Raw genomic sequence first — 15915 nt, 5'->3', positions numbered from 1 at the left:
GCTGGCTTTGAAAATCTCCACCCCAGACCTTGCCACTTTACAGACACAAGGGGAGGGGAGGACTGGTTCTCACTAGTAGGCATCTGAGAGGAAGCTCACACAGCTCCACACCCTGGTTGGGCACTGCTGTGATAAATTGCACACTGCTGAAGTCCCGCAGCACTGCTGTTAGAAAACTCACGGTGCTCGGTTTCCGGCTGGGCGCTGCTAGAAGTCTAACTGGCCTGGGCTGCCCCCTGCTACGTGCAAGCTCCCACGACTGAAGTCCTACCAGTGCAATCCTACCTTACTCTGCTGCACTGCTATTACTAAAGCAAAGAGCATCGTAAGTTTCAAATAAAGGATTTAACATTTATGTGTGTAATAAGATACAGGAAACTGGATTAGAGGGGCAATTGGTGTGATAGGATCGGGAATTTCCGCGTGCACAGACAGGATTCTGCTGGGATGAAGCTCAGGACTCTGGTGTTCCAGCTGACATGGGCAAGGCACGGCTGAGTGGTTCACCCACCTACCATGAGCAGAGCTCTTTCACCATAGGACATGCTTGTAATTTTGCTAGTTGTCTCTTACTAGTGAAAAATATATTCATGTACGACAATGTGATAGCTCAGTGGTTTGAGCATTGGCCTGCTAAACCCAGGGTTGGGAGCTCAATCCTTGAGGGGGCCATTTAGGGATCTGGGGCAAAAATTGGGGATTGGTCCTGCTTTGAGCAGGGGGTTGGGCTAGATGACCTCCTGAGGTCCCTTCCAGCCCTGTGATATTCTATTCTAACATTAGCCAGAAAGGCTTCAGATCCTCCCCCAAATGAGGTTAAACTGACCCACAGCAACTCAGTTGGTACAGCATGATTTTGATTATAAGATGATCATTAGAGCTGGATGGGAAAATGCAGATGGAATCATTTCCCACCCCAATTAAAACGCTTCACCACATCATGTTGATTTCATCACATTTTCGGTTTTGGAGAAAACCTGGGGGGGAAAAAGTCCAAACCTGTTGAATTGTCCCGGTTTGACATTTTCAGACTGAAATATTTCGGGTTTTCATTGTGTAACCACTTTTTGGTTTGAGGGGTTTTTTTTTAGTTTGTATTGTACTACATGTGTTTGTTGAAATGAAATGTTTCCATCAATCCAAAACTACTTTTTTCTCAGAATTTTCTTTCGCGGAGCATTGTGGTATTTTGGGGCTTTGTTCCAAATTGGAATGAAAAAAACAAAAAAACAAAAAACCAATAAAATCCTGAAATCTTTTGTGAAACTGAATGTCCTTCCTCTGCACAGCTCTAAGGATCATTGCTGATGCCTGTAAGTGCCTTATAGGGCACTGCCATCCATTCTTGTCCTGGCACTGACAAATACCCCTTTGGCACAGATGCTACAACCAAACATGATTAGCTTTCGCCAGACCCTGGTACAAGACACTCCCATGCTGGAGTTTCACCTTATCAGATGGGGTGATGAGGTACACGGCCTCCAAGGTGGGGAGCGGCTCTCGGCGCTTGTTGATGTCTTCCACAACTGCACAAGAAACACAACCAACGCACAGGGGATTGGTACAGCAGGTGACAGGAGATAGGCTGCCTATTTTCATTGTATATAGCTAGATATTGTGTATAGATCTATACCGCTGTGACCTGGAGTCTCTTATCTAATAATTGGTTTTTGGTCATGTCTAACCAACACGGCAAGTCCCAATGGCAGAAGAGCTGTGATTCCACCAACCTCCCAACACCCAAATAAAAAGGTTCCCAGCCGTTGGCTTGCTCCTACAGTGCCCCCAAGGGGAGGATCAAAGGGACAGTAAACTCCAGTAAACTACAACAATGCTTATTGCTCCATTCTGCAAGACAGCCACTCCCCTTAAAGCACAACTGTTGAATGCAGGATGTACAAGAACCGCTCAGAGCATCACAGCTGGGATACTGTAGGGTTTGGGACCTGGCCTGGAGAACCCTTTTTTTTTAAGGGTTGATTTTTTTTGTGATAGCTCTTTCCATCCTTTAAAATGTATTTATTACTATTGCCCTTGAATCTTAATGCTTGTGAAAGATGCTCTGGAGAGTGGAATCCTCCGTTCATGCACAAGACTGTGCCAGAGGCAGATGTACCAGCTTCCCCCAAGGAACCTCATCCTTATCCAGGGAAGGTCAACTGGTTGTGTTGATTGGCCTGCACGTTGTTTGTGTATGTGGTGCTGGGCTTCCAACTGTTCAAGATGGTTCTTCTTGAAGTTGTGGCCAACCACTCTTACGGTGTGGCACCATGCAATGGGGTTAGTCACCAGCTGCTCGAAGTTCGAGTAAGAAATGTTCCTCTTGTGCAAATTTTGTTCAGAGTATCTTTGAAGTGTTTTATCTGCCCTCCACGCAAGGCATACTGTTGCCAGATCTTAATTCAAAATATAGAATTTGTTTTGATAGATGGATCCCAGACATGCAGATTACATGACCAGTTCATCTCAGTAGGGTACAAATCAGATGAGCAGCCCAAACCAGACTTACATGTTGGACACCTGGCCCTGCCTCTTGATGTCCAGCAATTGTCACGGGTGTCACAAATGGAAACTGTCAAGCTATTTAATGTGCTGTAGATAACAGGTCCATGTTTCACACGGGAATATGTTTAAAGTGGATGAGCAGTTGTGCATTAATTCACACACTTTCTCAATCAGTAAGACCGTTTCCGGTGGCACGGTAAAGTTCTGTATCTGGCTACCAGTCCCCTGAGCCACATGGTCCCTTGCAAAACAATCTCTTCCATAGACCCTCCTGCATTGCTGAGCTGCAGAAGTTCCTTTTCCCATGTGAGCTACCCCAATCCTTCCAGCCCCCTGCAATTAAATGACCCTCAGCACCGGCAGAAGCCCAAAGGAAATCAGGATCTGGATCTGGGGTGATGGGATTTAGCGATGAAATCCAATTTTTTTGTATTAAAAATAAAATCATGAGGCAGGAAATAGTACCAGCCCAAACCTCCGGAGAACCACTGAAGCTTCAGGGCCTGGTGCCATTTGAACAAATGTTGGACCACAACCTGCTGTTCTTGGGGGTAGATCCTAGGCCACTGTAGGTTGTCATAGCTCCATGGACTTCAGTAGAACTGTGGCAATTCACGCCAGCTGAGGATTTACAAGGACCGATATATATTGCCCCTGGCAACGGCTATCTGGTTCCGATTCTCCTCCCACTCATGCTGGTGTAAATCTGGAGTTGCATGCTGATGGAGCTAGTGTGGTGCAGGAGGAGAATGAGGCCCTGTAAGTGAAGGTAGGACAAGCAGTAATGGGCTTAATCTGAAGCAAGAGAGATTTAGGTTAGATATTAGGAAAACCTTTCTAACGATAATGATAGTTATGCTCAGGAACAGGCTTCCAAGGGAGGTTGTGGAATCCCCACCATTGGAGGGTTTTAAGAACAGGCTGGACAAACACCTGTCAGGGATGGTCTAGGTTTACTTGGTCCTGCCTGAGCACAGGAGGCCGGACTATATGACTTCTCAAGGTCCCTTCCAACCCTACATTTCTGTGACTCTGTCAAGATCAAAACAAGCCATGGTCAGACTTCACAACACATCAGAAAGAATCTGCTTGAAAGACTTTTGCAGCCCCCCCAAAAAACTACTCCCCCAGTCTAGAGCTTCCCACCCCACAGCCCCCAGGAACTCTGGTGGATCTATCAGTATACCTTGAAGGTCATAACTTACTTCGTCCTTTCTTGGACAAAATTTCCATTAGCCTCAATGGGCCCAGTAAGGACTATTGGATTTGGCCTTTCATTATTATCAATTATTATTTCCATTGCCCTCCTGCCTAGAAGCCTCTGCTAGAGGTCAGAGCCTCTTTGCGCTAGGCACTGTACAAGCACAGAATGAAGGGGCAGTCTCTGCACCAACTGGCTTACAATCTGTGCTGTTCAGAACGTACTGAGCCTTCTCTGGTCGCTATTCTGGGGGCACTCCCATAACAGGATCTTTGTTTTACTGGGAGTTCCCCTTGCTCCGACAGCTTCTTGCCCTCACCCGCACCCTGAAGTTCTGGTTCTGCTTTCACTTGCCCTGCTGTAAAGCAGGAGCCACCCAGGCTGAAGTCAGTGGAGTTACCCCTGGTGTAAACTTGCTGGGAGAGGAAAATCAGGCCCCAGATCCAATGTTTGTCACGTTGCAATAGCGCTGTGTGTTGGGGCAAATGCCATAAAAACCAGCATCCTTCGGTCAAATGCCAGTCAATTGAATGTCTCCATAGCTGTGTTTTACATTTTTTTCTGCTGGCTTTTTAAATTCCACCGAGAGCTATTTATGGGGCTGAAGTACAATGACGTCAGGTCTATGTGTGGTATTTCCAGCAACCAGGGACTGAAATACCACCAAGAGACAAGCTCCTCGTGCTATCCCAGCCGGGTGAGTCATTCAGGGAAGTGTGTGAAAAATCTCACCACAAACACTGAGACTTTGACATACAACCGAGTGGGTTACCACGGAATACTGCAGCTCCCTGTGGGAATGACGGCAATATTGCCATACAAATATCCTTAGTAACAATAGCTCAGTGGGAGAGAGACTCACAGTCCATTTGCCTCCTGGGTTTAAGGGGTCACACTGGCATAGTCAGCCCAGTGTATCTATTCAGGGGCATAGTGGCCATCTGGGGAAGAAATGAAGCTTGAAACTCACTAGCTGTATGGGAACATTTTCAGTGTGACTGGGGCTAAGAGAGAGACATAGGCCGAGTGGCAAAGCCCTGTCCAGGAGAGACGGACAGATTGAAGTACTGCAGCAGATTCAGGATAAAATGGGAGCAATGGATGGAGGGAGGCAAGCTGCCATGGGAAGATGCTGGTCTCCTCCTGATCACCTGCCTCCCAGTGCCAGCCGACTTTGGTGGTGAAGCTGGAATCTAAGGAGCAGAAAGGGAGTGTCAGGGGGCACGGGACTCACTTGTTATCCCCTCCGTCATGATGTCGGTCATTTTACAGCAGGAAGAGAGCATGCGCATGCTGAGCTGATCCACCACCAGCACCTGGAGCAGGAGAGAGACTGAGTGAGCAGGAACAAGCCATTGAGCCACGGGGGGATCGGGCGTTAGGATGCACCTGGTGTAATTCGGTGCTTCGGACAGTAAAGTGACCCTGACTGGGCCTGGCATAGCGAAGGGGCCCACACGCAGGCCTCTGCCATGCTGCTCTGCCAGTGCATCTCAGTGCCGCCATGCAGCTTCCCCTAGAGCTCTAACCACCAGCTCTGGGTTGCCACAGACCTCTGCCAATGGCCCACCGCCATGCCCTGCAGCACCCTCTGCTAGTCCTGGCCTTTGTTTGGCACACGGGGCAGGAGTGGGGTCATTCTTTTCCTCAGCCATTTTCTTTTGGACTCCCCAGCCTCATATGTCAAACTGACTGCAGCGCAGCCCCCTGGCCAGCACTGAAAGGAGGGATGCACAGAGCCGGAGCAGAATCCCCAGCAGGGCTGGTGCTGCACGTTACTCATCGTGTTTGTCAATTTTAGCATCCCTCCAGCGTGCCGCCTTGCCCTGCACTGGGCCAGCAACTCCCAGGCTGCTTCCAAGCCCACCCCTTCCTCCATATTGCTGCCTGCCCCCTTCCACCTCTCTCTGTCGTCCCCCACTCACCTTCCACTCGCCCTTCTTCTTCACCTTCCTGATGACGTCATGCATGATCTCTGCAAAAGGAACAGAAAAGGTGGATGTTAGTTCACACCAGCTTTCCGAGGGTCCTGGGCTCTGGCCCCTGTTACTCTCTTAGCTTCATCCTCCTTGGCCGCAACAGCGCCAGGTTGGTCTGCACTGCGACTACTGATCAATACTCTGCTTGCATGCAGGGAATAATAATAACAATAATACCCAGCTTTTTCATCTACAGATCTCAAAGCACTTCACAGAAGAGGTCAGTACCATTATCCCCAATTTTCAGGTGGGGAAACTGAGGCATGGAAGTGGACATGCCCAAGGTCATCCAGCAGGCTAGTATCAGAGATGGGAATAGAACCCAGGACTCCTGAGTCCTACTCCAGTGCTCTAGTCAGTGGCTGATACTGCCTCTAAAGTGCTCCCCACCCAGAGGTGGTGTCTAAGGGGATGGCATTTGCTTGTCAGTGCGTGGGTCTGTGTGAATGACAAGCGGAAGGGCCGGAAGACGGGGTGAATTCCCTACTGGAGACTTTCTTACCCCATCTGAGCTACCACCGCTTCTGAACCAGGCTGTGACCTCTAACTGCTGTGTCTGGGATCAGTCACAAGGGTAAGAGATGGCTCACAGCAATTCCAGAGGCAGCCTGTATCGGGGCCGTTCGCGCACTCTGGGCATCTGCATCCATCCTGCCCAAGGGGCGGATGAGTAGCACTTGAGTTGTGCTCCTTTCCTGGGGACAGCGCTAGTGTCATTTATTCCGAAACTGTGGGAACACAAAGACGCTGCTGCGGGACATGCCAAGTCAGCAGGACAAGCAGCCTGACCGAGACAGCAGGAGAGAGAGGAAAGGGATAGAGGACTATTGTAATAGAGAGACACCACTGCCCCCCTACCCTGAGCAGCTTTGCAGTCTCAGGTAGAGCTGGGCAGAGAAAGATCATCCCATTTCATGGAGGATTTTGATATTGCGAAATCGGATTTGATTCTGATTTGGACCAAAACAAAAAAGTTTGAAATTCTCCCATAAAGGAAATGGAGCCCCGGAGCTGTGGATGCTGGAAGAGCCCAGCTCCAAGGTAGTCCACTAAGCTGCAGAGCCCTGTTCTCCCTGACTTTCACCTGATGGGCTGCACCCAGAGCCAGGGAACATGGAAAACCCGACTGCCATGGAGCTGTGCGCATTGGAGCTTGGGAATCGGGATTTGCCAAGCTGCCAGCTCCCTGGCCTGCCAGATGGGCTGCTGAGGAGCCAGGCAGGTAACCTGGCAGGAAACCAGGCAGTGTCCAATGGAAACCTCCCTGGCAGGCTGGGCTCCATCAGAACTTCATCGAAATCAAACCATCTCCAGGACACATTTCGATTCTGACAAATCAGCAAATTCATCCCCCCTTCCAGAAAAAGTGTCTTGTCTGAATTTTTCTGACCAGCTGTAGTCTGAATTCTCCCCCAGCAAGAGGGGAGTGTCCATTCCATTAGCGCGGGGGCTGTACGGGGAAAGGCTGGAGCGGGGTAGCTGCGGGGATTTGATCTGTGAGAATGGATGGGTTGTGCGTCATGCCCAGAAGTTCATTGTGAGCTTTGGATCGGGTCCTTCTTCAAACACTTGAAAGGCTGCCATAAAAACAATGTTGTTCTCTCTTTCCCCAGAGGGCAGGACAAGCGGCAGTGGGTTCAAACTACAGCAGAGCAGATCTAGATTAAATCTCAGGAAAAACTTCCCAACTATAAGAACAGTAGGACAATGGCACAGACACCTAGGGAGGTTGTGGAAACTCCTTCACTGGAGGTTTCCAAGAGGAGGCTGGATAGCCAGCTGCCTTGGATGGTTTCGTCACAACAAATCCTACATCTTGGCAGGGGGTTAGACAGCATGACCCTTGCGGTCCCTTCTAACCAATGGAAAGACGCCCATTGACTTCAATGGGCTTTGGAGCAGGTCCCAAGTGAGACTGGGTATTCCAGAGCCTTCAGAAAGCTCATAGCCCAGTTCATAGTGACATCAGGAGGGCAACCGAAGTTATCCTGGTGTCAGTCCTGGGGGGGGGGGGAAGGGGGGGTGTCCCTGTCACATACCCCAGATCTGCCCTGATCACCTGAAAGAACTCACCTAAACACAGTAAAATCTGGTAACGGCAGTAGCCAAAAGGGCTGCTAAAATTCTGCCATTGTGGGAAGTGGTTGCTCGGCAAAGAGGGGCTCTTCCGGGGATTGAGATTTCACAGGCCTCGAGGGCAGGTGGCCAGATGAGTTTCCACCCTCCATTATTCTTCAGGCACTGGATTTCCCTGTTACCCTTGCCCTCTTTTCCCTTTTAAACCATGCAGACAGGCTTCGAACCCAGCTTCCTGAAGCTGAAGGCCTGCTCTGTGCAAACACTCGAGCAGCAAAAGCCTCCAAGTAGGCAGGCCTGGGCGCTGCTCACCCACCCCGCTCGACTGGAGCTTTCTAATCCAACGCACGAAGAAAACAACAAAGGATTTAGAGCCCCTTTTAGAAACAAGAACCAAGCAGCTTGAGCCATTCCCTTATAATCCTTGGCAATCGCATTTCACCTCCCATTTAGGTCTGTCTTACACAACCAGAGGCAACAACATCACACGGGCCCTCACACGCCAGGCTCACTCCACTTTCACCCTTGGAGCATCTGCCTCGCCTGGGCTCCCACCACGAGTCCAAGCTCTAAGGCTAAGGCGGGTCAGCAGCAACGGACCTTCCAGGCACGTCCCATCCCAGGTTGCTCTGGGTTCTACCTTAGCCACAGGGCCTGACTTGTCTTTGCGCACCTGTTACGGTCATACAGAGAGCGCGTGAGTGGATGATGAACAAGACCACGATTTTGTCACAGAGGGCGCGGAAGTCACGGAATCCATGACGTCCAGAGACCTCTGTGACTTCAGCCCACAGTGGGCAGTCGGGAGCTGTGGGCTACCCCCATTGCCTGAGCGGCAGAGCCCCTGAGCTCCAAACTGTTGTGGGGCAGGTGGGGAGATACCCCAGATCTCCCGGCCGCCGCGGGCTGAAAAAGTCAAGGACAGGTCACGGGTTTCCATGAATTTTTCTTTATCGCCTGTGACCTTAATAGTGATTGAGAGGGATGGGCTCTAGCGGGCGTATAAAGGCTGGGGACAGAGAGGAATTGTTCAGGGTGCTCCAAGGGGCAATAACTTTACACACAAGTTTGGGTTGAGGGAATATACCACCAGTGAGACCTCTTGGGCTTTATCCTCTCCCCCAGTAGAAGAGGTGGAAGCGAGTCAGCTGAGGCTGGATGAGACATACTGAGAGAACCATCCTTGAGAACGGACTAAATAACCTTGTCCAGTCTATGACCGGATGGGACTCCTCTCCAGTCCAATCCACTCCAGCGCCCCCCTGCCTGGGCAGTCTTCTGACCTGCTCTAGCCACACTCCCTCTTTGTGCCTCCCCAGCTTTCCAAAAAGTCTGTTAGACCCACCTCCCAGCCACTGCCCTCCTGCTGCTGCCAGTAAGAGGCTTATCCACCAAGTGTCTCGGAGAGTCCTACGGAAGGGATGGAGCTCAGAGCCAAAGAGTCTGTCATCGGGTCCAGAAGCACACCTCACGGATACCCTTGTTCAGGGTGGCCAGAGCATGGGCTGAGAAGCAGAGGTACCCCCACACCACAGTGCAAACAGCCATGAACATGCATGGTCCTTTGCATAGCAGCTGCTGCATGGTGCGCAGTGGAGCGTGCTAGGATCTCCCCCCGTCTGCTCCTCTTGCAGCCAGGAGAACGAGGCCCAGTGCACCACAAGAGCAGCGCGACTCATGGGAGGGACACAAAGGGGGCACCAGCTAAAGGGGGGCACATGACCTGCCCGTGTGACCCCCACACACACCACATGACTCCTCCGTGTGACTCCCTGCCCCAGCCCGGGGGTCCCACGCTCTCCCCGTCCCATATTACCTGTGGGGGGGGGGACCCTGTCCTCCTGCTGCACCGGGAACCGCAGCAGTGAAAGGAGCAGAACGTGGGGCCGCCAGGCAGCCCTAGGCCAGCAGCTCCTCCGGGGCAGCTGTACCACCCCCAGCCCTTCCACGCAGCTGCGTCTCCTGTCTGGGGTTAGGTCTATACAGCCTGGCCGGAGGACAGGGCCGGGGGCGGTACCGGTGCAGCCGCACCAGAGGAGCTGCCAGTGCGGGGTGCTGGCTCCTGGGAGCGGTGGCCCCATGTTCTGCTCCTTTCACTGTTATGGTTCCTGGGAGAGCCCTGCGGTTCCCTGCCAAATGTGTCCCACCCCAACCAGGCGTCTCGGGAGGGGCATGTGACCCTTCCTGGCATCACTTTTTCACGGGTGGATGGGCAGAGTCAGCAGCCCAGCGGTATGATGTGTGGGCACTATCCCGGGCGGAACTGCAGGGAAAACTTCGATGACTGTGGCCTAGAAGGTTTGACCTTTCACAGCTGGTTAATCTAGAGGGTTTGGGGGGGGGAATGACATTTTAACCTTCCCCAAAACACTCTTGGCTACTGAGGCTGAGAATCAGCCTTTCCAACCGCTTGGCTCAGGGGGTCTGTTCTCACGCCCTGTGCTAAGCAGCTTTCGTCTTTCTTGGCCATGCACTTGGATTTCTGTCCCACCTTGTCCAGGCTACCTCACTTTAGTCATGGCTGTACGGCCCCACTCTGACTTTTAGATGCTAGAGTCCCTGCCCCCTGCCTCTTCTCTTCATCCTCTGCCTCCTCCCCCCCTCGCTGCTGGCAATTTCTCAGATGGGACTCTGCCGAAGCAGCACTTAGCTCCAAACCCTCTTCACTTCTGGCCCGAGGCCAAGCATGAAACGTTTCAGCCCAAATCATCGTATTTCAAGAAAATTATGCCTGGAAGCAAAGGAGGGGGTTGAGTAGAAAGGCTCTCTCCAGCTCTTAGCAATGCGTCCGTGAAAGCAAGGCCCCACCACCATCACCAAGGAGAGAACCTGGCACCAAAAGCACCAGCCGCTACCAGGTGGGCTAAAGAAGTTATCCCTTCAGGTAGTAGCAGATCTTATCCTCCCTGTGGACTAGCGATCGAGAGAAGGTTACACCACAGTTAGCTAGCACGTTAGTAGGAACCAGAACACCTGCTATCCTAAAAACTTCCCTTCTCCCGCAGCTCCCCCAGTCCAATCAGTTCCTCCCAGAACTCGGATATGCAGCTGAGCTGTACAGCTAAACCAGAGCAAAAGAAAGTACAGTTAAAGTGCAACATTGGTGGAAAGGCAGCGTAAGCCTTACAGTTTGTCATTTCCCTCTCTCTGTCCTTTCCTTCCCAGAGGGTTTTGCTAACCCATGCAATCTCAGAGGGATGACTGGGAAAACTAAATAAAGAACTCAGCATCCTGTGGTGTGTTTTTTTTTAAATGCGGTACATGAAAAAATCAGGGCAGAAGTCTGTCACTAAGGGACAGACCCTGCAAATACTTAATGCGGTGAACAATTTTACCCACTGACCTCAATGACACTGCTCACGTGAGTCAATTACACGCATGCTTATTTGGTTGCCGGATCAAGCCCCAGATGAGGACTAGAAAGAACTAAAGCTCAGAACCAAAAGTAACTAGTCATTTTGGGTGCCCAATGCAAGAAACCTTAAAGAGGCCTGGTTTTTAAAAATGCTGATCACCTGCCCTCTGAAAAACTGACACCCAAAATCAATTTTGAAATCCTTGGCCTCTGGATTTATATATATATTTATTAGCTTTCATTTTGAGTCAACAGGCAGTGGGTAGCCTATGGGCACATACTGCACACGTTCCAGACAAAAGCACCAGGTTAAAGCCCATCAGGAACCATAGGAAATGGTCTGCTTTACAGATAATAAGGAATTCTGTCCATTTTCTGGGAGAAGGAGCGCGGGGGGGGAACAACACCACAAGACCGTCCTAGATAAAAGTAATTTTTTTTAACATATAAATGGAATAGTCATGGCTTACACTGGCCTTTCTTCCCAAAGGAACAGTTTGCAAACGATATGTGCCATTCACTCACTCACTATCTGGAATGTACCCAGTTCTGGGTTGGAACGTGGCCTCAACGCCACAATTTAGCCCTACGGATCTATATAATGAAGAACAGCTGTTTCTAGGATAGGTGAGACATGCCTCCAGCAGACCAGCTCAGCGAGGTTGGCATGCGGATGGGCGTTAACCAGAGGGCACCAGCATGGGGCAGAGGGGGCTCTCTTTAGAGCTGGCTGAAAATTTTCTGATGAAAGTTTTATTACGTTGGAAAATGCTGATTCACGTTAAAATGAAACATTACAGAAATGCCCGTTTGCATCAAATTTCATTTTAAAAAAAATTAGAATGGAACGTTCCAAACATTTCGACCTTTTCCGGGTGGAACATTCCAATTTTCCATTTTGAAATGACTTTTTGTTTCAATCTTTAACATTATATCATATTTTTTTAAAAGTAGAAATTGGGACAAAACATTTTGATTTTATGGAAACATCTCAATCAAGCCAAGATTATTTCTTTTTTCAGAATTTAATTTCACAGGAAATTCCAATTTTTGTTTTCTTTCCTTACATTTTGGAATTGAATTTCTTTCAAACTCATGGAATTTCCCACGAAATGGAAAATCTGGCAGTCACCCAGCTTTGGGCCTCTCCCCTCTGAGTCCGGGGGGCACTTAGCTACTGGAGGTGCCTTATTTCATATGAGACAGAAAACAGAGGCCCAGAACAAGAAGCCTCTCCAAATCTGTCGTATAGCTTCTACCTCCCTGCACCCTTGAAATCTATGGGAGTTTTGGCACTCATGTCAATAAACCCTAACCTCCCCATCCAATTGCAGGTATAAAAGAGAATCTTTCACTTTGTGCCCTGCAGTGTTACTGTGACCGGCTAAACAGCTGCTTGGTTTTAGGTAGTGGCCCCAATAGATCACACCTGCTTTTGAGGTGCTTTGGCTTTCCGGTGCTATATAAGTGGAAGGCTAGAATCACAGACATCTGTAAAAATATTCCACAACTCCCCGCCGCAGCTGTAGTATTCATGCTGTAAAACACTGCATGGAATGACAATGGTATGGCAAATAAAGCCCGTTTTTAATGAATTATGATCATGTTTTATATGCATTCACAGCAATAAAGCAATAGGAAGTGCTGGCTTTACTGATGCCAAGATCCCAGTGCTGCAGGCTGCAATAGTCTATTTGATAGGACTTCTGAAACAATAAGTTTGGTGGCTGTTAGCGCTTGGGAAAGCACGGAACTCAGTGCTTTGGGTAATGCCAGACATAGCACGGTCATAAATTGTTCAAGTCACACAGACACCTGCCCATGTGCCTAAGTCCTGTCTTGCAGTATATCCTGCTGCCCCCACAATGGATACACACACCCAGCTCTGTCACTGCATCAGCAGCCTGGATTCCTTTCCATCCCCGGCTATTCCGGCATTGGGCTTAGCCCTGAACAGAGTCATGTGGATTCATGCCATTCTGGAGAAGAGGACAGCAGCATGATCTAGTGGCTAGGGTGCTAGCCTGGGACTTGGGAGATGTGGGTACAAGTCGCTGCTCTGCCACAGACATCCTGTGTCACCTTCAGTTTGTCTCTTAGCCTATCTGTGCCTCAGTTCCCCATCTGTACAATGGGGACAATAGCCTTGCCCTACCTCCCTGGGGTTGTGAGGTGCTCAGATACTGTTGTCATGGGGGTCCAAGATGGAGAGATGTTCACTAATTACTACATGGAGACAGGAAAAGGTACTGTACTTATGAGACATGTTCAGTGTCAATCCAAGGCCCCAAGGCGGTGAATGAAACCGCCATGAAGTAAAGCCTACAGGCTCTCTGTGGAATTTCCCTCTGCTGATAGAAGGCCTGCAGTAAAAATTGGCTTCCCCTAATTAGTGGACTTAAATGTAGGCTGGATGCATTCACTATCTGCTTGCCTCTTCAGAAGCCTTTTCTGCCTGTGGGCTAGCCTGGGAAAGCTCTGATCCCAGAAGTCGTGGGGACTCTATACCCCAGACCGCCTAGCTTTTTTGTGAGGGGGTAGAGGCTAGGGGGAATTTGTGTAAGCATCACACCATCTTCTAGGGGTCATGTCCAACTAGTGAGACAGGGGGCCTTCCAAACCAAGCACCTGGATCAGGAGACCTGGCCAGCCCAGAGACGTATTTCTGCCCCATTGACAGGGGCTAACAATTTGTTATGACATCTCCAGGGACTCCCCTGGGCCCCAGGTTCAAACCCAGATCTTGTTTGCAGTGACTGAAAGTTACCCCCAGCTAGTGACTGCCTGGTGGCTTACATGCAGTAAATTAGCTCTCCCCATCCAGTCTCTAGTGGGCAAGTGTCCACATCACTGAAAATGTGGCCCTAGTGGGCAGCCGAAGCAAGGAGACCCAGAGCTGCCTGGGCCAGGTGGCTGAATAACCGCCTCACCCTTTTGATGTGCACCTATGACAATCCCCGGTACACGCCATCCTGTTTCTGAAAGAGTTAATGGGAGTAAGCAAGGCCAATTTGCTCACCTGGCTGCACTTGGGGGCTGGGCCAGGCCCAATTAAGGCTAAACCCAGCTGGGGAGGAGCTGGGTGGTTGGTACAAAGCAAAAGGGGACTCCAGGGAGCAACCTGACTAGAGAGTGGAGAGACTGGGAGGGTGAAGGAGGATGTCTAGGGGAGAGTTGGCCCTGGGATCTGCTCCTGTATACAGAAGGCTAGGGGAGAGCTCTGATAAAAGGCCAGGACCTGGACTTCCGGGGAGAGAGCCGTGGGAGGTGTTCAGTGGAGGACAGCAAGGGAAACGTAAGAGGGATAAAAGGTCAAGCCGGAGGAAGGCTGAAGTTGGGTAGAGTTTGTACCTTTGCCTTGGGATTTACTGGGGGATTCCAGGGACACCCGGGCCCTGAGAGAAGGCTGAACTATAGAGGCTGCGGGTGAGGCCTGCTGTCAGGCTGGGGTAGGAAGAGGTCCAGGGAGGCAGCAGCAAGGATACTGGCAGAGCAGACTGTGGCTGCTGGACTGAGACCTAGTGTAGTGGGAGGGCCTGGGTTCCCCTACATGGGGCCAGAGAGCGGGATAAGGACCACTGAACGCTCTGACCAAAGGGGTAAAATGGCCATGGGGCCCAGAACTGGGGCCAAAGACCAGAGGTAGGGACACTGGACGCATGTTTTGGACTTTGTGACCTTGGAAGGGGTGGAACTAAATCACAGCCTGGCTGGAGGGCTGAGTCCCTAGAAGAGGCAGACTACCGTGGGATGACAGCAACCATCAGCGGGGCGCTAGAATGGAAAGAGCAGCTGTTATGCCGCGCACAGCCAGGAGGAGGGGCACCAGCCGTGAGTATGCTCTTCCACAAGGGATAAAATCCCGGACCTTCAGTGCCACAGTACAGGCTTCTGCCACTTGAGCTCAAGGAGTAACTCCATCAGCTGGTAGCAGTAGCAGACCATCCTCCATGTGGACCAGCCACACTTAGCCAGTGTGTTACCCGTGCTGTAGCTGTATTAGCCGGTGTGTTACCTGTGATGTATCTTTTCCTGTGGAGAAGTAAAGCACTCTCTGGTCTCCAGGGCTCTCAGTTCAGCAGATTTCATCAGGACTAACCTCAGTAGATTATTTACTTTTTAAGGCTCGGGTTACAAAAGACTTTGGAGATGGAAGTGCCTCAGTGGGAGGGCTTCTCAGGAGGACCCTTAGCTCTGGATGGGCCCCCACCCGCCTTTATCCACTGGATCAGCCATTGCAGCTCAGTCTCCCAGGAAAGCCCGCTGGGCAAGCTCCGGCTGTCTATGCTGCTGCAGGGCACAGCTGGGAACATCTCCTTAGGTCGAGTCACGCAGGCAGCGGGCTCTACGGTCCATGTACGACACGCGCCTTCCCCAGAGTCACCTGGAGATGTCCCCTTCCCTGGGGCAGTCGGGCGCTGATAGCTGTACCCTGTGATGGGCACTGGGCAGGGTGGGTTAGAGCCCATTCTCCCTCCCAAATGTTAAAGGCTGGATCTAGGCACGCATCAAACAAGGTGCTGGAGACAGAGCTGCACCAGGGACTAAGCTAAAGATGCCTCCCCTTGGGGCCAGGCTGCTATGCTCTGGCTTCCTGAGCTCCTCGCATAGTCTGGATGGGCAAATCTCGGCCTCTGATCTCTCTGCAGTGGGAAAGGGATAGGGGCTCTCTTTGCCTGTTAGCACAGCGGTGAGGTATGTTTTACGGCCCTGGGACCGTCAAAGTCCATCCCCAGCAGGGTGCCTTCCGTTGAATAACACTGAGCTCCTACAAAGGGCTTTCCTGCCCAGGGCAGGTG

The 15915-nt window shown here is 50.8% G+C and overlaps 1 protein-coding gene across 2 annotated transcripts in view; it reads right to left on the bottom strand.

Annotated features, from left to right (window-relative positions):
* STXBP1 (syntaxin binding protein 1) overlaps positions 1–15915 on the bottom strand; it is a 67424-nt gene that overhangs the window by 33457 nt on the left and 18052 nt on the right. For both annotated transcript variants that reach the window (XM_037879913.2, XM_037879912.2), the window contains exons 2-4: positions 5632–5681; positions 4941–5022; positions 1450–1526 (exon numbers count right to left, since the gene is read on the bottom strand). In XM_037879913.2, coding sequence (XP_037735841.1) covers positions 1450–1526; positions 4941–5022; positions 5632–5681 — 209 coding nt within the window. The remainder of the gene's footprint in view (positions 1–1449; positions 1527–4940; positions 5023–5631; positions 5682–15915) is intronic.

This window comes from Chelonia mydas, chromosome 16 (assembly GCF_015237465.2).
Source record: "Chelonia mydas isolate rCheMyd1 chromosome 16, rCheMyd1.pri.v2, whole genome shotgun sequence".
NCBI lineage: Eukaryota > Metazoa > Chordata > Testudines > Cheloniidae > Chelonia > Chelonia mydas.
This window is presented reverse-complemented; position numbering and strand designations above follow the sequence as displayed.